Source organism: Alosa sapidissima, chromosome 10 (assembly GCF_018492685.1).
Source record: "Alosa sapidissima isolate fAloSap1 chromosome 10, fAloSap1.pri, whole genome shotgun sequence".
Taxonomy (NCBI): domain Eukaryota; kingdom Metazoa; phylum Chordata; class Actinopteri; order Clupeiformes; family Clupeidae; genus Alosa; species Alosa sapidissima.
In genome coordinates, this window is record NC_055966.1 from 35,121,628 (window position 1) to 35,142,847 (window position 21,220).

General features: G+C 41.8%; 2 protein-coding genes across 3 annotated transcripts; both read right to left on the reverse strand.

The window, feature by feature from the left end:
- Window positions 1-7,554: 7,554 nt before the first annotated feature.
- Window positions 7,555-10,966, reverse strand: LOC121719946 (protein S100-A11-like). The gene is made up of 3 exons (XM_042105722.1): window positions 10,881-10,966; window positions 10,542-10,671; window positions 7,555-8,115 (listed from the first exon to the last, which is right to left on the reverse strand). The coding sequence occupies exons 1-3, from the start codon at window positions 10,949-10,951 to the stop codon at window positions 7,981-7,983; spliced, it is 336 nt and encodes a 111-aa protein (XP_041961656.1). The 5' UTR covers window positions 10,952-10,966; the 3' UTR covers window positions 7,555-7,980.
- Window positions 10,967-12,545: 1,579 nt separating this feature from the next.
- cry5 (cryptochrome circadian regulator 5) lies at window positions 12,546-21,214 on the reverse strand. Of its 2 annotated transcripts, none has more exons than XM_042105687.1 (11): window positions 21,076-21,214; window positions 20,576-20,802; window positions 20,264-20,458; window positions 20,040-20,158; window positions 18,497-18,651; window positions 18,209-18,349; window positions 17,935-18,102; window positions 17,513-17,653; window positions 16,186-16,337; window positions 15,843-16,063; window positions 12,546-13,332 (listed from the first exon to the last, which is right to left on the reverse strand). In XM_042105687.1, exons 2-11 carry the CDS (start codon window positions 20,788-20,790, stop codon window positions 13,301-13,303), a joined length of 1,539 nt encoding a protein of 512 aa, XP_041961621.1. In that variant the 5' UTR covers window positions 20,791-20,802; window positions 21,076-21,214; the 3' UTR covers window positions 12,546-13,300. The 2 variants fall into 2 exon arrangements, with proteins under 2 accessions (XP_041961621.1, XP_041961620.1); XM_042105686.1 differs by lacking the exon at window positions 12,546-13,332 and adding an exon at window positions 15,391-15,673 and having other exon boundaries at window positions 21,076-21,213.
- Between the last annotated feature and the right edge of the window lie 6 nt (window positions 21,215-21,220).

A 21,220-nucleotide genomic window follows, 5' to 3' on the forward strand; every position in this document is an offset into this window, starting at 1 on the left:
TAAAATGTGTATGAACAGTCTAGCGACGCATTTCATCAAGGCCCATTTGGACATGTCAGTTATTTGCACCACTGGTTAGATGTAAAACAGCATTTCGTTTCAGACTACTGTTACTTAATTTGTGCATTAACAATAACGTTTCAGACTACTGTTACTTAATTTGTGCATTGACAATAAAGTATTACATGAACTAAAGATGACTAAAATCTTATGTAGGCCTAGAAGAAGAAACATTCACAAAAACTCCATCCATCCAAAAATGACCTTTGTTTTTGATAGCTGTTGAAAACGGCATGGAACTGACAGAGATGTTTTTGTTTATAAATATAAAATATTTGTATATAATATTTGTATATAATAAATAAATAAATAAATAAATAAATAAATAACATTATGCTGATACCTTTTGCGTTTCCCAAATACAATGTAACCTACAGGTGTAAGTGACCTTTCATCAATCCAGTTGCAATGGATGAACTGTGATGAACTGCCCTACTTGTGATTGTTTAGAGATTTTAAAGGTTTTATAACAATGCTACATCTTCTTTGGCTATTCTACAATCTATTCACCTTTTCAGCACCAGTAGGCTACTTTCTGTGTAGCCGCACACACACACTCAGGCATGCCAAACAAGCATACACAAAAGTTTCAAGAGTGGGGGATGGAGTAAAATATGGAGACAAATTGAAGTGTGATTTATTTTCGCAGAACGGATGTACAGGACTGAGTGGCGGTCATATTCTGTACCGCTATGCGGTACATCTAGTCTTAACTTAATTTTATGAGAATAATGAATGACCTGAGAAGAATTTAATTGCATGGAATGATACAGTAGCCTATTGATCAAAACTGATGAATGTGATTCAATAATGAACACTGTATATGAATCACTTATCAAACAAGTGTATTTACATGTAACTGTTACTTTTAATGTGTGTTCTAGACATCATAGCCTAACATAATATCAAATGATGTCAGTTGCACACTGTCAGTGAGCGCCCTGAAGTTGGTGGCCACCAACGGTCTCTCTCACACGTGAGACAAGCATGTGAACAAACTCCAGGTACTTGTCAAAGTTCATTTTCCCATTGGGGTTGTTTGTCATAACTTTTTTCCAAAATTCTTCCTCTGATTGCTTGTACCCTGTACCCTAGAGATAGAAATGAGAAGGAAGGAGTTTATCAATCAAATTGTAATCCAACTTAAAGTATATCGTCTCATGCTGTATATAAAGCATAAAGTCACATTAAAGAGCGGTGATAACAATATTTCCAATATGGGCACATTTATGTATGCACTGGTGTCTCTGTGTGCTTTAATGAACAGGCAGCTGAATGAATGTGATGAACGAGTCTCTTACAGTCAAGTAGTGTCGAAGATGTGTCCGAAGCAGTTTACAGAACTCCTGCTTATTGATAAGGCCATCCTGACCAGCCGACGTCTTAAAAGTTTGCACCACCGTTTGAATGGCCTTCTCCACATCTAACAGAGCAAGAGGAAGAGAGTAAAAACTACAGTAATGTATCTGCTTTGGGGGCTTACTAAGCATTAATATTCATAATAATGTATCATGTTATACAGCATTAATTCTCTGAGAATCTACAGTATTTCATATTGAAGCAAAATTGGTATTGTAACTGAAATATCGATGAAATAACAGAATTAATACTGAATCGAACTGGATGGAATCTAAATGGGACCGTGTGAATATAGCATTGGATTGATTCAGGAAATCAGCGGTGATATCCCTACAGTGGAAGACAAGACGCGTCAATAGAAAGAGTCATGTCTCAGTACAGAATGCAAACAGCTCGCATCCGAAAAGCAGACTTAGAAGTGGGGCGAATAAGGAAAAACTACCCTCAACAAAACAAGTGATAGGAAGAGAGTGGTGATGTTAGAATGGCTAAAGAGAATACAGGAGGGAAAAGGAGAGTGTGTGTTTGGGCGGGGGGGGGGGGGGGTTAAGAAGAGAGAGCGAGAGACGTAAAACACAATGGAACTTCTGATCTTTGACGGAAACCCGATCCAGCAGAAGGCCAGGTTACCAGAGGGATGGCCTTCTATCTGTCTGTTATTCTTTCCTTCTTTCTTTCGATTTCTTTCTTTCTTTCATTTGTTCTTTCTGTCTGATGTCCTCCTTCCTTGAAGTCCTTATTATTTTATTTCTATCTTTCACCCACATTTTCTCAAAATCCCACCTGTAGACAAACACACACAAACACACACACACACACACACACACACCGTATGACCCACAGTGAGTATGAAGTATTTTTTTTTGCACACTGGCACGCATGCATCAAATATTAGTCAGTAGGCCTACCAAATAATTGATAGAGTGATTTGGATTTCCGTCCACTGACATTTCACAAACTAATCCACAGACAGAAAGAAAATACAGGGGCACTTCGGGGACACATAGCACACACACACATACACACACACATACACACACTCACACACACACAAACTCACGCACATACACACACACACACACATACATACACACACTCACACACAATCTCACGCACATACACACACACTAATTAAATGGATTTTAAAATTAAATGGATGGAAGAGATGTTATGTAAAGTTGAAACAAAATAACCCCTGTAAATAATGATTAATGTTTGCATTGCTATTTACTCATTTATTAACTACTGTAATTGAAGAGTTTGTATTCCACAAGACTGTAGGCCTAATGTGTGATATTAGAGAGAAAGGCTGCACATTATTCTTTTAGTGGCTCATAGTTAAAGGAGAAATCCAGAGTTTTCACGTAGATGTCCTTTTCTGGAGGTCATCGAGCAGGGGCTTGTGCCCCAGTGAAGCTCTAGGTTTAGTGACGCCCCTGTCATCAAGTACTGTCGGCACGAAACCCCCCCAAAAACATCGGTTTTACCTAGCTTGAGTTGTTACAACCAGCAGCTAAAGCAGCCAGGCAGCTACTGCGCTACAGTGTGGGGTCATGTCCGTGAGCCCCCATATACAGAGTGTAGTGCTGTAGCTGCCATACATGCCCCCCATAGTGTAGTGCTGTAGCTGTCCCATGTTCATGCCCCCAGAGTGTAGTGCTGTAGCTGGCATATACATAGGGCGGTGGTAGTGTAGTGGTTAAGGAGCTGGGCTAGTGTGCAGTAGCCTGTAGGGTGGTGGTAGTGTAGCGGTTAAGGAGCTGGGCTAGTGTGCAGTAGCCTGTAGGGTGGTGGTAGTGTAGCGGTTAAGGAGCTGGGCTAGCGTGCAGTAGCCTGTAGGGTGGTGGTAGTGTAGTGGTTAAGGAGCTGGGCTAGTGTGCAGTAGCCTGTAGGGTGGTGGTAGTGTAGTGGTTAAGGAGCTGGGCTAGCGTGCAGTAGCCTGTAGGGTGGTGGTAGTAGCGTGCAGTAGCCTGTAGGGTGGTGGTAGTGTAGTGGTTAAGGAGCTGGGCTAGCGTGCAGTAGCCTGAAAGTTGTCGGTTCAATTCTCGGCTTTCACAGTTGTGCCCTTAAGCAAGGCACTTAACCCCAAGTTGCTCCAGGGACAATGTGATCCCTTGTAATATAGCTGACATATGTAAGTCACTTTAGTCATATATATACATGCCCACAGAGTGTAGTGCTGTAGCTGCCATATACATGCCCCCAGAGTGTAGTGCTGTAGCTGCCATATACTGTACATGCCCCCAGAGTGTAGTGCTGTAGCTGCCTGGCTGCTTTAGCTGCTGTTTGTAACAACTAGAGCTAGGTAAGATTGATTGTTTGTATTTAGTTTTGTACCGACAGAACTCTGTGACCCCGAGAAACGGAGCTCTATGTGAAAACTCGCCGGACTTCTCCTTTGAACACATAGATCTCTGTTTCTCAATGTCACTGAGTTCTGTTGGTACGTGGAAAAAAAACGCAGCTACAATACCACACACTGGGGTCATTTCTAAAATCATGCCCCCCAAAAATGGAGTATCTGCCATTGCGAATTTGGTACGTCCTTGTTGCAAAACGTGCACCCAAAAAGCGGCATCCCTACATTGTGTTACTTTAGTAGTGAAGACTGTTTCTCCAACCATTCTTAAGAGTCTTTGTGTAAGCAGGCAGATGCTGTTTTCCTCTATGAGTAGGCTGTCATCCCTCTTATGACTATTTCATGAGGGAACGGCCCTTTGTGTGCAAACGACACCCCCGAAAAGAGCTGTCCCCTAATTAGCAGCATCCGACCTGAGGTGGAGGCGTGTGTGTTAGTATGTGTGTGTGTGTGTGTGTGGGGGGGGGGGGGGGGGGGTGGTTACAAAGAGGACAGGGAAAAGAAACAGGAGGAGAGGAAGGTGATGCATGACCCCTTAGGAGTCACTAGCTGTGTGTGACCGTCAACAAATAGACATTGTGATGGGACAGTGCACATCCATCTCATACCACAACAGCTGCAGTAGTCCCCCTTAGCAGTAAATATGACGTATATGTATTTGGCATATGCATGCCATGTACCAAAGCAATTACACAGGTAGACAGTGATTGAAGCCATAGTTAGATCCCTATTTCTACCTAATGAGGTTTACAAGCTTAACTAATTGCAAGTTTAATTAAAGAAACCATCACGTCTTCAAGTCTTCAGCATTGTAGGCAGAAATCAGATAGGAGAAAGTGTTATGGTAAAAGCGTAATTCCAGCAGCTTGGTCAGAATTTTAGATGCAGTGGAATATATTTTCTGCAGGCACATTAGTTTGCAATTGTTTCAACGTTTTACCATAAATAAATTGGGATTCAAAACATTGCAAGTGACCTTTATTAATGTCATTTGGGTTTTCTGTAGAGCATTCAATAAGCTGCCGATACAAAATACAAAATGATGAGCAGATCTTAGTGTTTGGTCTCTGGTCTATTGCTCTCTCTCTCTCTCTCTTTTCTTTGGTTATGCTGTAATAGACAGATAGATAGATAGATAGATAGATAGATAGACAGACAGAAAGATGGGTGTAAGCCAAGTCCACTCTCTATGATAACCCAAGTCCACTCTCTATGATAACCCAAGTCCACTCTTTATGATAACCCAAGTCCACTCTCTATGATAACCCAAGCAAGTGAGTGCTGTGTTGACACAGGTCTTAACCTGACAGCAGGGGTGGATCAGTCTGGCAATTATTTTAATGATGCATGAAGAACCGGTTTCACAGTCAACTATTGACAGTCTTACAGTCTTAACTACACACACACATGCATACACACACACACACACAAACAAACACATACAAACACACACACAAACAAACACATACAAACACACACACACACACACAAATAATACAATACAACAAAACGTGCGTGCACACACATGGGTCAGACACCAGGGCGGACCGCAGCCAGGTGCCATAGGTGTGAATCAAAACCCTGACAAACCCCGCCGGGTACCTGTCATTGGTTTGGCGCTGCAAGGAACAAGACGTTAAGTAACCCTGGGTCACCATTCAACGCCAGAGAAGGCTTATTGCAGCATTTATAATTAAAACCAAACCAGAGTCCAAAAGGCTGACATCCCGTCGTGCCATCACTGATAGACAACATGATGGCGAGGGAAGTCTGATCTTTCACCTTGGAACTCCCAGATGACTTGTGGTCGACACCCCCCACCCCTCTAACTGGGTGATGGCTTGACAAAAGCAACGCTTTCATATCCCTTGTCTGGTAGCATATCCCTTCTTTGGTTAAGTTGGTCTGATCCGCTAAGTTTGTAGAGGGGTCTACATGGCATCTGACGCAGGCAAAAAGGCAGTGAATAAGTAAACAGGAGGTCTCTCATTTCACCCTGAAGTGTAAAGAGATTATGGATAAGGTTACCTCTGCGGAGAACCGGATACCTGTTATCCCCTGGGCTAAGTAATAACATTACAACTGCTCGTAAAGAATTAATTATTTACTGGAGAACGAGCGGATTGATCTCCAAAACTGACACACTTTTCACAATGTTTCAGTCATTTCAGCAAATGAACCAAATTAGACCTAAATTTGCCAATGAATCTTTGTGCATAGCATGTCTCCAATATTTCCTAAAATAGCATATCCCAAAACAATTATATCCATAACAAAAATCCATATCCAAATTCATACTTTTCCAAAACTGTAAATATTAAAACCTATGACTAGGAAGAGACAAACTTACCCATACTGATTTTCCCTGCTGTTAATGCTCTGTCGTGGTGTAAAAGTTCAGCTTGTGATGAAACGAAACAAAACAAAACTTTTGCATGACACACTCTTATAAATCATAGGGCGTGACTGGCCGATGAGAAGAAGGAGGGGAGTTGGCGGAGTTCAGAGAGGGGGAAAGAAAAAAATGACATTGTACACTTCCGGATACCACACACAGGCCAGCACACTCCCGAGGCAATCCATGGAAATAGAGCAGGGCACGACGGGGAAACAAGAAACAGCACGCACAACACAATACATGGCACGCACAACACAACACAACACATGGCACGCACAACACAACACATGGCACGCACAACACAACACATGGCACGCACAACACAACACAACACATGGCACGCACAACACAACACATGGCACGCACAACACAACACATGGCACACACAACACAACACATGGCACGCACAACACAACACAACACATGGCACACACAACACAACACATGGCACGCACAACACAACACATGGCACGCACAACACAACACATGGCACACACAACACAACAAGAAACACCACACGCAACACAACAAGAAACAGCACACACAACACAACACATGGCACGCACAACACAACACATGGCACGCACAACACAACACAACACATGGCACACACAACACAACACATGGCACGCACAACACAACACATGGCACGCACAACACAACACATGGCACACACAACACAACAAGAAACACCACACGCAACACAACAAGAAACAGCACACACAACACAACACATGGCACACGCAACACAACACATGGCACGCACAACACAACAAGAAACACCACACGCAACACAACACATGGCACACGCAACCCATGGCACACACAACACTACACATGACTCACGCAACCCATGGCACACACAACACAACAAGAAACAGCACACACAACACAACACATGGCACACGCAACCCATGGCACACACAACACAACACATGGCACACGCAACCCATGGTACACACAACACAACACATGGCACACGCAACCCATGGCACACACAACACATAGCACACGCAACCCATCGCACACACAACACAACAAGAAACAGCACACACAACACATGGCACACACAACACAACAAGAAACAGCACACACAACAGCATCGCTTGAAACACATGATAGGCATAAGAGATATATTATGGAATAAAAATCCTCTGAGAAAGTACACATCAGTAAAACAGACAGACAACATTAATGTGATGTGACTGTTTATTATTCAAACTGTAAGAGTTTTGTTTGAGAGTGTTTGAATTTAAGATTGCTGAAACACTTCTTTCTGTAGAGGAGTTCACACATAATTACTCAACATAATGCAAAACAAACATATCATCCGGTTTTCCTTCAAATGAGAGAGAGAGTGTGTGTGTGTGTGTGAGAGAGAGAGAGTGTGTGTTTGTGTGTGTGTGTGTGAGAGAGAGAGAGACAGAGTGTGTGTGTGTGTGTGAGAGAGAGAGAGAGCGAGACATTGGCATTGTGAACAGGCATAATTATAGCGTCCCACCAGCGGGATGGAACAGACTGGTCGGAGAAGCAGAGTGAAGCAATGGAACGCAAAGCAAATGAGGGAATTGCATAGAGCAAGACGGAATCAAACAGAGCCACTGTGTTCTTTCTGTACTGTATATGGAGCTGTTCAGTTGTTTACATCAGATGTATAATGCTGTACTATGAACATGGTACAACTAAAAGAGAGAGTGTTCAAAATGATTTGATTTGTCGCTTGATCATTTAATGTCAACATACACTGCAGCCCTGATGAGCACACAACACAACACTGAATCATGAGAACCCATTTGTGTCTTGACTATTGGCTGAATCCTCCATGCTGGATGGCCAATGTGCCAATAAGATGCCAGAACTCCATGAAAGTCAGCTCCCCGTCCTTGTTCTCATCCAATGAGCCCATGAGTTTGTCAACGGCTGCAGGGTTGCTGGCATTCTGGGGAAATGAAAGTGGGAGGAGCTCCATTAGCGCTTGTCTTGTCTAAACTTGTTCGCGGTTGCCTTTTGCCGGGTGAAACTCTCGTGTAAGATCTGAACAATTACAGCGTGTCTGTATGAAAGGCTCCTGTGTGCATCGCTTTATCCGCTGTCATGAGCTGTCAGTCATTACTGCAATTAAAGTTATGCTGTGCTGGTTTTTCTAAATCACGTGAATAGTTCAAACAGGATAGTGCAAATTAGGTCACTCACTTTGCTGCATTTTAAATGGATGACACAGGTGTAGGTGTCAGCCTAATCAGAATGTTTTGTGTTAAAGTACCACTACGCACTTGGCGTTTGTGGCTTTGTCATAAGTAACATGCTTGGTGAGTTTCTATTTATGTTTTATTGTGTTCATGTTAACCGTGTTTTGATATTTGTTGTTTTGATTTATTTCAGTATATTTTGTATATGAGTTTGAGTTATTTCAGTATATTTTAAATATGAAGTAACAAACACAATTGGATTAGATTAGAAATAGTAATTTTCCAATTTTTGTTGACGTTTTTTGTGGAAATTCTAAAATATATATATATATATATATATATATATATATATTAACCAATTACTACTCATAACTTGGCTTTAACGGACATTCGTCCAAACCACAATAACATGACCATAGTTAGCATTAAAATAATAGATGGCACAATTCCTGACAGGCTAGGGTATTCTCCCTCAACTACTGCCCTTATAAATGTTTAAGACCTAGATTGGATGTCCTTTGTATACTTAAGCCAAGTTAATTACACTATTGGCAGGGGAGCTGGACATGCTGGACAGGGCTAGCGTTCGGCTTCACTTTTCTGTGACTGTGACGATGACTTCCTCTCCGTTACTCTCATCGTGCTCCTCGTAGCGCATACCACACGCGGGAACAGGGGACAGGTGTGGGTTGGGATGCATACAGTAGCGCATACCACACACAGGAACAGGGAACAGGTGTGGGTTGGGATGCATACAGTAGAGCTTGTGACCTGTGTTTTGTAGACATTTCCCTTCAATTTAGAAGCTCAGGGGATTGTAACAATAACTGTGGCCTACTAGGGTGCTAAGGACAAGCGTAACATGGGCTCTAGGAGTGCTTGACCAGGGGGTGCAGGGCCAGCTCTAGGCAGGGGTCAGGGGTCAGGGTGGGCTAAGCCCCCAGAGTGGAGCACTGTAGCTACCTGCTCTAGCTGTTGGCAGGGATGGACAAAAATACATCAAAATGTATTTTAAAATAGAATCAAATACTGTAAATACTGTATCAGAGATGCACTCAAAAAGTCACAACCAAACTTGTCAAGCTGTACAAAGTGGAGCCAAGTCTCTGAAATCATTAATGCATGCCACATAACCGGTTCCATGTGTTCCGATTGGAAGACTAAAGTTCTCAAGAAACTTGAGGTTATGAGAGGGAGTATATTCCCTCTATGAGAGGGTGTGTAAGCAACTTACAAGTTACTCATCTTGCACTGGATCATCTTCCTGAATCTTCCTGAATCTCAATATTATGATCACAACAAGTCTGGGCGAATTACTAAGTCAGCATCAGTCAGAGACTATATTGATTGTTCTGCACTTTTATGATGTCATCACATCACCAAAAGTAGGACACCTATACTTTGCTATAAAATACAAAGCTCTTTTCTTCAACAAAATAAAATACAAATGACAAAATACTATTTTGTATTTGAAATACATGTATCAGAAATACTGCCCATCCTGCAGAAACTCGAGCTAGGTAGTAGCTTTTTGTAGTTTTGTGTTTGTGTTTTGTGTTTATGTCAATTTTGATCCAATTTGACCTATTATGTTGCCCACCCAAAATTCAGACATTATGTTTTCTTTTGACTGACTTTGTCAATGTTGCCCTCTTGTGGATGCAAAGCAGCACTGCAGAAAACTGCTGCATTTCTCGCCTTTTCAGCTACTGCTTTGGGTGGACTATTGTCAGAATATGAAATAGGATTCCCTCAACTCATACATTTACAGATATTTTTTCTGCATTACTTTGTAAACTGTTAGAGCAGCACATGGTAAATGGATTTTTCTTTGTGCTTTTGTGCTTTTCTCCTCTTCTGAGCATTTAAAGAGCTTTACAGAGTAATGCTTCACATTCACCCATTCACACATGCAAACACAGATGGCGGACACGGCCAAGCAAGCCGCCAAGCAGCACAACATGGGCTATATTATAAAATGGTGTCATTCTCGTGTAGCCTATGACATTTATGGCCAAGAAATGCATTTTGTAATAATTTAGACTCAGAACACACAAAAATGTTGTAACATTACAGGACTACATTACAGGATTACAACTTTGTAGTTCAAATATACACCTAGACACTGTAATATGGGCCTGTTAGCTCTGTACTGAACTACATAACCCATCAATACCTTGACAAAGTTGGGCAGCTGGGAAGCCACCAGGCTGTGGAACTCATCACGACTTAGCGTGTCTGAGGATCCGTCCTTCCCAGCAAACACCTTGAACTGGGATACCAACACACTGATAGCAGCCTCCATACTATAGGGGAAAGAGAGAGCAAGAGAAAGAGAAAAGAATACCCATAATGCATCATTATTTTTTTAGAGGCAGTCTCCTGCACACAGGATGATGGTGAAGACAATGGTCGTGTGAGGAGGTCAAAGACTGAAGAACACTTTTTGAGCAAAAGCCTACATTTTCTCTTTGGATTCAAGTTTACTTTCAAAAGAGACTGAGGGAGCACTTACCTTGATAGCAATACCTGCCTCTGTTTCCCAGAAGAATGATCTGGTGATGTTGTGCAACAACTCTCCTGCATCACTGTGTTTCTATACTCAGTTCTTTATTGTATAACAAGTGAGGTTAGCAACAGATGAATAATTGACTTGACATCTCCTTTTCATAATATCTCTCCCTGGTGGGTTTCTTTCACCTATTTCTGTCTAGGCTCTTTGTTCCAGGCCAAATAAGGTCAGCAATGAGAATATTGATTTTCATGATGTATAAGTTAAGTTTTCACTCTCTACACTACCTGTTCACAAAACACAGCAAAAGTTGTGATTTTGTTGTCATTGATTTTCAGGTGTAAGATCAACAGACTATTTAATTATCATTTCTACATTAACAATCCAGATGACAAAGAACTTTAGAGCAAAAGAGACGAGTGACTCAGCAACTCTGGGATCCCACAGCACAGTCTTTAGAACTGACTGACCAAACTGGTCAACACATCCAGAATAATTACACTGGGCATTTCTATTAACTGAAATTCCAAAATGACGTAAGATGTTTTCAACTAAAGAAAAGTGAAGGCAATTGTCGCTCAAACCAGGGAAAACAGAGGAAAAATCCTTTCTGTACATTATAATCATGAGACACTCCACTCATTGATTACTAAGTAACAGTGAAATTGTCAGGTCAAGTCTTCAAACATTACACACAGGGGTTGATGTTTTCCCAGGTTTCACATGGACTTGTTTTTCCATTCAGGATCAGAGTGGCATCACTCTTTCCAACTGATTCCAACAGGGTATGGGGTGACATGACATGCAGATGCAGTTGTACCCAGGCAGAATTGATGAAATACTGGCCAGTTCTGAAGCCATTGATTATCACATAATTGTTTGAGCCCTTTTTAAACAATAACTGAAATCACCTAAGAGTCTAATCAAAAGTTTTACATACCCTTGATATGAATGTTTGGCCTGATAGGTGTGTCAACTTGTGTTTATAGGCTACTATTACATGATTGATTGTACTTAGTGCATGTGTATAAAAGGTCCATGAGTTTTGTATCTCATGTGAGACCTCTGCCCATTTTACCCAGAGCTGCACTGACTTTGCTGGCTACTGGGGCCATGGGGAAAGCAAAAGAGCTGTCAAAGGATTTATGAGAAAATAACTGTATAAATCTGTTAGTGTTTCGGCATTCATAAAAAAAACTGTAAGTGTAGCGGTTGATGAGTGTACTAACCCTCAGTCCCCCCCCCTTTCTTTTGTGTTGGTACCTTGTATTAGCATGCTTTATGAAGGTTTGGGATAAACTGGTATTTGGTTAATGTGGCAAAGCATTTTAGGTCAACTCCAGTCCACTAGGGGGCAATGGGGTGTGCCAGATCACACTCACCAGGGTAGGCAGGATAAGAGAAGGAGGTGAGGATCCTACTTTGAACTCCATGGTCTCCATGCCTGAACACCTGGCTTCTTTGTTCTTTTCCTTTCAAGTGTAAAGTCACTATTTTCTGATGGCTTTTAAACTGATGTTGAATTGTCAATGTGTATTTAAAATAGTCGAATGATTAGAGTGTTGCTCCTCTGTGAACAATATCTGTTAAGGTTGCAACGTTTGTTTGAGCATTGTTTGAGTAATGAGCCGAGCACATAGTATTGATATGCAGATTTATCAGTTGATGTTAAGTGCATTTTGATGACTGGATTTGAAGTGATGATTGTATGTTGTGTTGGGAGAGATATATATGTGTGTTTACATCTATGTAGTGGTCGTGATTAAGTAAGGAGCGCTAGTTTTAATGGGGGGACTTATCCTTTGTCTGTGCAATCGTTGATGTTACTGTATTTGTGATGTGTTAATGGATGGAAATGACCATGAGTCACAAGGATTTAGGAAATGATCCTTTTAATGCATATTTTTATATTGATCTTTAATAAAATGAACTCCATGGTCTCCATGCCTGAACACCTGCTGCCTTTGTTCTTTTAATTTCAAGTGTAAAGAAGTTGCTTTGTGCTGGCCCAAGTTCCCCTAGCCTTGAGGTCGGCTACATAAGCAATCGCAAAAAGCTGTAATTCATGTGACGGTACACACACACTATTTCTCTCCCGTAGTCACCTTCATGGATCTTAAGATTCTCTCCTCAGTGTTTGCAGAGTGGTATCTCGACATTTAGAACAGAATGACAGCCAAGGTTTGGTTGCGACTGTTATCTCTATGATTGTATGTTGTGTGCCTTCTGTTTTGTGACTCAGCACTCAGTTATTTAGTGAGCAGATGCCGCCGCAGGCCTGGGATGGTATAGCAGGCTCCCTACGTCCAATACAATGGCACAGAGAAGAGGGCACTCGCTATGAGAACAGAGGGGTTTTGTGTACCCATCTCCAGCCAGAGCTATTTTCAAGCATGAACCTTTGAACCATAAGGCCACTGGTCTCAGATGTCGCATTTCTTTTCTGTAAAATCGGCTGAAAATAAAAACTGGCATTAATTACACACAGGGTTCCCATAACATCTGCCACACTGCCCCACACTGACACAAGACAAAATGTGGAGGCTCATTTTAAACACAAAGAAAATAAGGTTTATTTGCAACAGGTACTGAGCAGCATCAATTTAAAGAAGAATTCTGGTGTGATATTGACCTAAAGTTTGTTGAAACATGATACCGAGTGTGAACGTATGTCTCATAGCCAGGGTAGGAATTTCACGGCGGCCACGACGGCCATGGCCGTCGTAGCCCCTTGCGTTGGCCATGATGCCCCTTTGAAAATCAGAGGTTTACAGGCCACGGTGGCCTTGGTGCCCCCTTCTTTCAATATTCTGCTTTCCGTCCTACTAATAGCGATTTTTATTTAGCCTGTGGCCTGTCAAAATAATCTTAGCATTCACAGCGCAAATTAATTTAGTCTTTTAGCAGTGGAGAAAGTGACAGGCAAGAAAGAAAGTGCGTCCACCATTCTTCTCAGTTGAACTACTCGCGAAGTAGCCTAGCCTACTCATCATCACACAGACATCACAAGTATCACATGAAAGAGCTTTTTCTCAGCTTTTAAATGATGTTAGCCGATAATTGCTGTGTTGAACGGTTCGCGAGAAAAGTAAATAATATAATTCAATTTAATCATACATTCTACCGAAGGTTTTGCGTCCATGATCTCCCTACCCATTCATCTCGGTGGAATACTTCACGAACCCTTCTTTTAACACGACAAACCATATATCAGAATAAACAGCAGACCTTACCGAACACAAAGGTGTAAAGCAGTCCCCTGTACAGTTAGCCGTTCCAGAGTAATCCAGTTTTGAATTTGCAGTAAATTTCGACATGCATGGATGTCTCCAAATTTGGGCTTGAAGTTTTACAATGTGTTTAAATTGTTCCACATGATTTCATAACAGGCCAAATACAAAATAAATGTTACAAATATCGCCTAGATATTGGTAAATCAGAGGACAGCTGACTAAGAGTTTGTGAAAGTAGCCTTAATGACCACAAAATGCTAAGCATGCATCTAGGCTATTTGAGTTTCTTAAAGCTGAGCTGTGCTTAAATTGTTCAATACATGATTTCATAGCAGGCCAAATATAAAATAAATGTTATATATAGCCTAGATATCTGTAATTATTAGATGATCAGATGATTTACAGTTCTATGTAATATGTCATGTTTCATGTTTTTGTAACGTTTCATACAGTGATGCAGGTCTACTGCAGTGAATAGGCTAAATACAACTTTGATAATTTTTATATGCTACTGTATAGGTAACTTTGGCCTTTGTGCCCCCCACCAAATATGCCCAACTGAAGGCCAAGTGGCCTTGCCCCCAGAATGGTGAAATTCCAAGCCTGCTCATAGCTCACCTCGGCTTGTCCCCTGCACTCAGAAATCTGGCGCTAGTTAGCCAATGCTACCAACAGTGTTTCGTTGTGGTACCTCGGGCATCGGCCTAGCCATGCAAATAAATCACTGTTTTACACCATTTACGAGGCTCAAAGTAGCTCCATACTTAATTGGTAGACTTCCAAGTATATATAAATAATTAAGTGGAAATGCATGGATTCAGTTGCTTCCAGTAGCAGCAACTGTAATCCATGCATTTTCACGGAATTATTTTTGGAATCTGATCCCTTATCATACTTGTTCATTCGTACTCATCACTCGACTTATCGTGACTAAATTCAAGATGGCGTCGAACGGTAAAATTCCTTAAGGTACTGTCTGTATAAATCGTCTTGTAAATAAACTACCAGTGCTTTTTCAAAGTTCTCTATGTCTCGTTTTAAATGTCAAGGCCCTCAGAAGTCTACCAATGAAGTATGGAGCTACTTTGAGCCTCGTAAATGGTGTAAAACAGTGATTTATTTGCATGGCTAGGCCGATGCCCGAGGCACCACAACGAAACACTGTGTTGGTAGCATTGGCTAACTAGCGCCAGATTTCTGAGTGCAGGGGACAAGCCGAGGTGAGCTATGAGACATACATTCACACTCGGTATCATGTTTCAACACACTTTAGGTCAAAATCACACTGGAATTATCCTTTAATATAGGATCAAGAACAGTGACATGATGTATAATAATTGCAGCATAAAAAAATGTTTTGAATAAAAAGGATATTTTGTAACAGATAGAATATCACTGGGAATTATTGCGTGTCAGTTAAAGGTCTTGCAGGACTTTTTAAATCCAAATTTTCAATAAACAGTAGTTGTATTTTGAAACAGGGAATTTATGTGCGGATTCATGCAGATTTCTTCTTTTTCTTGGTCAGCATATCTTTAATGGATTCCCCTTTGTGCTTTTTACCTGAGAAAAGAAAACAGAAATAAGTCTTCTCACTCCAATATAGAGCAATGGAAAATACAGAGCAATACAAACAACTCCCATTTTTCTAAACATAGATCATATCAGTAGGACATGACAACAATATCTGGAGAGACAATTAGCAGCCTTTTGAACATTGACACCAGCCTACCTTTCTCTTTGGCCGGGGACTCATCCGTTTGTGGGGAGCGCTTGGCATAGGCAGCCTTCATCCGCTGGATGTTCTTCTTACTGATGACCTCATGCTCCACAATGGGCCGTGGATAGTCCTTTCCCACAATGCACCCCGCCTGCTCCTGAACGCTGCGTGGCGCTTTCCATGGCTCGTATATGTACTGCTCAGGGAATTTCTTCAGAAGAGGGAGATATTTCCTAAAACAGTACAGATTTTCAGCTGCGTGCTAGACTGTCACAGTAAACGGCTATATTATGCAGGACAGTGCACTACAAACCGCATTCAGAAATGTAAGTCACAATTCCTAATATTCCCTTACTTGATGTAGTCTCCATGCTTGTCTGTCTTTTTACCAAAGGCGATGGGTGAGTACACCCTGTAGTACTGATGAAAGAAGGCACTTGCTGAGAGCCACTGCCAGTTCCCAGCATTCAAAGCCCAGTCAGCATCCAACAGCAGCTCCTCAAACACCTGCAACCGCAGCAAACATTAGTGAGAGGACTACAACAATGACTACCTCTTTATGCTTTACTGCATCTCACTTCTGAGCTATTAATCAATGGTTTACTGATGTACCACTTTAAGGTAGGTATACAAACTTAACCAGCAGTCATATCTAATTTTTGGTTTAATGACTTGAGTTTTGTGTTAATAATTTATGATAATTGTTATGTTGTTATTAAAAAAAAAAAAAACAATTCAGAAGTTGTTACCAAATGGTTCAATTTGCGGGCCCTGATAAGATATTAGAAAGCATTAGTAGATTACTTAAATAGCTTACAATACCATATTTACACGTGCTGTATGTAATCTGTGTTTTGTTGAACCAAACGGCTCAGCCCTTCATTCACCCCGACTCGAACCCGCAACCAGCAGCACCTTGGATCAGGAGTTGGGTGTGCTAGCAATCAAGCTAAAAGCCAGGCTGCTACAGTAGCTTGGATCAGGAGTTGGGTGTGCTAGCAATCAAGCTAAAAGCCAGGCTGCTACAGTACAGTAGCTTGGATAAGGAGTTGGGTGTGCTAGCAATCAAGCTAAAAGCCAGGCTGCTAGCTCTCTCACTAACACATCTCTTAGGTGTCAGGAGGGATGTTTTACACTCTGCACAGCTACGGACCAGCTGGCTACCATTACACACACACACCTTATTACATGACATTACCAAACTTAGACGTTAGACAAGGCATGACTGATGTTACATTCTTAAGCCCTCAACTCAAGACAATTGAATGATTTCTGCATTGTTTGAAATGTTCAAAAATGGCTCATTGTCTTATTGTTTAAGTTAGTAAGTAGGCTAAATATAGTAATACAAATAAAAAAAAAAATGTAACGTGCACACATCCAATCCAGGTGCTGGAAGAAAAAGTATTGCCATAGAAAATCTCAAGGAATATCCGCACACAAGCTTCCCTTGTACTTATTTAGTTTAGAGTAACACCAGAAGTAACGTTTTGAGCCTCACGCTCAAGAGAGGGGAGCTAGTGTGCAGATATTCCTTGAGATTTTAAGTAGGCTAAATAAACATTTATTTACTGTACATAACACATTTTCTAGAACAAACAGCCACTCATCAAAGCGCTTTATAAAAAAAGACGTTGACAAAGACAAGATAAACTTGAAGTATAAATGTGATAGAAGTGGACCTTCTGTCCCTCCTCCCAGCTGACCCACAGGTCGCCCCTGGTGAGGAAGCAAGCCACGGCATGTCTGGCCAGGTGGTGAATCCAGCCCTCCTGCCGCAGCTGGGTCATGATGGCATCGATGAAGGGAAATCCTGTGCGAGCCTACGAAAGGTCATACGCATTACACGCACATGTTTTAAATTTTTTTGCTCAATTAATTCATTCAGAGAACAGGTCAACACAATTTAGTTAATCATTTTGACTTATTTCAGCAGTGAGGGTTAAATATTGTAAATGCTATTTATTTAGATATAACATTTTGATTATAGATTAAATGTGGTGGCATTATAATGTATGCTTGACCGTCATATGTGGAGTTACGGATCTGTCAGCATATATTTCTGGCTGCAGAGTGGCAGGACCCATAAGATCTTTGGATGTACCTCTCTCCATGCAGCCAAATGATCTGGGTTATTATCCCAATCCACCTGCACGCACACTGGATTGCCCTCCATTTTGTTGAAGTTGGGCACTCCCAAGGCAGCGGTGTAGAAAAACTCTCTCCACAGCAACTGCCCATGCAAGGACACTGGAGGCTGGGAGTGTTTTTTCTGCAGGAGATGTGGAGCGAAGGGGGTCAATTTGCATGTCCCACCCCAGAGCAAGATCAGTTACTTAAAGAGAATTGATGTGGAACTGCTGCCGGCTGTAACTTACGCCTTGGTAGACAGCACTGAGTCGCCACCAGAAAGTGCGTGCCGAGAGGCAGCCAAAGCGTATGTAGGGGCTGAGGACAGTGGTGCTGGGACTCAATGCATTAGGAGATGTCTGGGGCTTCTCAAAACTGCACACCCATGCCTAGAATTAGCATAACAAATGCTTATATTAAAATGCAATGTTCAATTCAGTGCCACATCCATGAATCTGCATGGTGGGACATTCTTCGACAATTTCTTCAATTTTAACTATTTAACCCATTCTATTCAACATGTAGGAGGCGTGTGCCTGTTTGTCCATGTATTCATCCAGTCTTTTCAGAGCCTCTTGCTCCCCACCAGGGTAGACCTCTGGACAGGCCAGCTGGGGATCTTGCCCAAGTTCGTCTAGAGTGGGGATGCCATATTTCTCCTCATGCTTGTCTGTGCATGGAGTGGACACTCCTACAGATGCAATACAACAGCTGTTCAAAATGGCAAGTCACATTCCATTTACAGATTATCATTTACAACATTTAATCTAGGAGTAAAATACACAATGGAACTGACAGCTTTGTAAATCATTTACACTTTAAATTAAAGTCTAAGGTTCAGAAATTTCTCACACTCAATGTTTAATGTACAGAAACAGGTAAACTCAACTCCAAAACTTGGATGCGAGTTAGAAAACAATATATAAAAATAAAAACCACACTCTGAAGTGTTTGTTCTTCAGAAGTCTTAGTTATTGGACCATGTATCAACAAACATTTATGGTATGTTTGTTGACACAAGGTCCAATAAAGACTTACAAAGAGCAAACACTTAAAGTGTAACTCCAGCGAAAAACACATCAAATAAGCTGTGGAGACAGTATTTTTCGTTGATCAACCACTGCAGAGCTTGCTGCGGTATACGCTATAGCCCCAAATCGCAAACAGTGGATTAGCTAAGGGCCATGAGCGAAACGCTTCCCAAATAGCATTTTTTTAACCAGTAATATTGTTCAAAACTGCACCAAACCTCGTCAGTAGCTTGCTCAGGGTCCCTACACATAAAACGAAGCACCAACAACGTAGTTAGCGAACCCGGAGTTCATTACAGAAGACTGTTAAGAACACTTACCAACTGTCCCCCTACCAACTCCCCCAACCCCAGCACGAATAATAGATTAACCAAACGTGACAGTACAACCAATCCTTGCGATACTGGGTTGGAGGAGCTGGTAGGGGACAACTGGTAAGTGTTCTTAACAGTAACTCCGGGTTCGCTAACTACGTTGTTAGTGCTTTGTTTTATGTGTAGGGAACATGAGCAAGCTACTGCCGACATTTGGTGCGGTTTTTAACAATATTACTGATTAAAAAATGCTATTTGGGATGCGTTTCGCTCATGGCCCTTAGCTAGTCCACTGCGATTTGAGGCTATAGCCAGAGACTGAATGAGACACAGCACTCAAAAAATCCTCCATAGAAATACATGGGGCTGTCTACGCATATCACACCCCATCACCCCTTCCGAGGCAAAACGTCGACATGTGAATACATTCAGCCAATCATATGGTGTGTTGTGAAGACATCGTGCCAATCATGTGTTGTGAACTCGCCGCTAGAGGATGCCCGATGATTACCCAAAAAGCGTTGCAATATGGCCGACGAGTGGACTGACTTGCTTAAAAGGACTTTGCTATAGTGTATACCGCAGAAAGCTCTGTAGTGGTTGATCAACGAAAAATACTGTCTCCACGGCTTATTTGAATGCAGAAAAATACCCTAGGGTCAATTTTCGCTGGAGTTACACTTTAAGAGTTTGATTTCCTACCATTTTTAATGTGTGTATTTCACAGCAAACACCTTTCATGTTTCCCAGAGTGGGAGGAGGCACTGGTCGTTTGGGTGGCCCCACGCCCTTCAGAACTGTCTGGAAGCGCACGTAGGTCAGTGGTGCTTTCCCATGATTCTCATCTATAATTCTGAACAACAACAACAACCACCAAATCACTCCAATATAGGCTACATAAATAATGAAATACATGATCCGTATCAGTAATGAAGAGACGGGTCCCATGAGGTCTCACCTCTCAAGATTGTAAAGTGTGTGCGAGATCTTCTGGATAACTTCCACTCCGTGGTCCCTTGCCAGTTTCAGGACCTCCTCGTCCCGCTGCAGGCTATGTGGCTCAGTGTCCACCTCAAAAGTCAAGCGTGTGATCTTCCATTTGTTGAATAGTTCAGGGAGTACTTCATCTGGCTTTCCCCTCACCACAAAGAGCCTATTTGGAACAGGCACAGACAGAATTTGTTTAGCAGGCTTCAGAATATGCATTACGAGAAGGCCTAATACTGGTTCATATGGTGGTTCATCTTAAGTAGGCATAGGCTAGTAATACCTGGAGTTAAGTTCTCTCAAACTGCAGTCCAAGTCCTTGAGGGCCCCAATCAAAAACCTCCAGCGGTTGATGCCAATTTTTGTGTTGTTAGGGTACCAAGGGTCAAGAATGAACACGGGGTAGAGCTGCTTGCAGTCTCGCATGGCTGCAATCAAGGCTGGGTTGTCATGCAACCGCAGTCCTTTCCGAAACCAGTGAATACAATTGTGCGTCATGGCGATATAGCGCTGATGAGACAAAAGTAGCCGTTTTATTTTTAGAAACGCATGAATAATAGATAGAAAACATAACTAGGCCAACTCTTTTCAGAGCACCCTTTTAACTGTTGTTGACAAATTTGAAGTTGCTGCTGGACCTACGCAAACTTTCAATTGTACATGTTCATGTCTGATGATGATGATGATGATGATGTGGTGGTGGTGGTGTGCTAATAATTATCAGTAACAACCAGCATCCAGGTTTTGAGTGACCGATAACTTTGTAAAAGGTAAAGCACTTACGTCGACTGTCCACTATCCCAGCTGGCTACAGTTTTCTTCCTTCCTTGATAAGCAAGGCAACCTCAGCGTGTTGCAGTCTTTTGTAACACTGAATCAGAAGGGTTACAAAATGTGTATGTTTACAACACGTGTAATCACATGTGGT

Coding starts and splice junctions, on each gene's coding strand:
- LOC121719946 (XM_042105722.1), bottom strand. CDS start 10,951: ATGCAGGAGAGTTGTTGCACAACATCACCAGATCATTCTTCTGGGAAA. Junction 10,672..10,880: donor AGGCAGGTATTGCTATCAAG/GTAAGTGCTCCC, acceptor TTTCCCCTATAG/TATGGAGGCTGCTATCAGTG. Junction 8,116..10,541: donor AGCTGCCCAACTTTGTCAAG/GTATTGATGGGT, acceptor TCATTTCCCCAG/AATGCCAGCAACCCTGCAGC.
- cry5 (XM_042105686.1), bottom strand. CDS start 20,790: ATGACGCACAATTGTATTCACTGGTTTCGGAAAGGACTGCGGTTGCAT. Junction 18,350..18,496: donor ATGAATACATGGACAAACAG/GCACACGCCTCC, acceptor TGCTAATTCTAG/GCATGGGTGTGCAGTTTTGA. Junction 15,674..15,842: donor GTCCCCGGCCAAAGAGAAAG/GTAGGCTGGTGT, acceptor TTCTTTTCTCAG/GTAAAAAGCACAAAGGGGAA.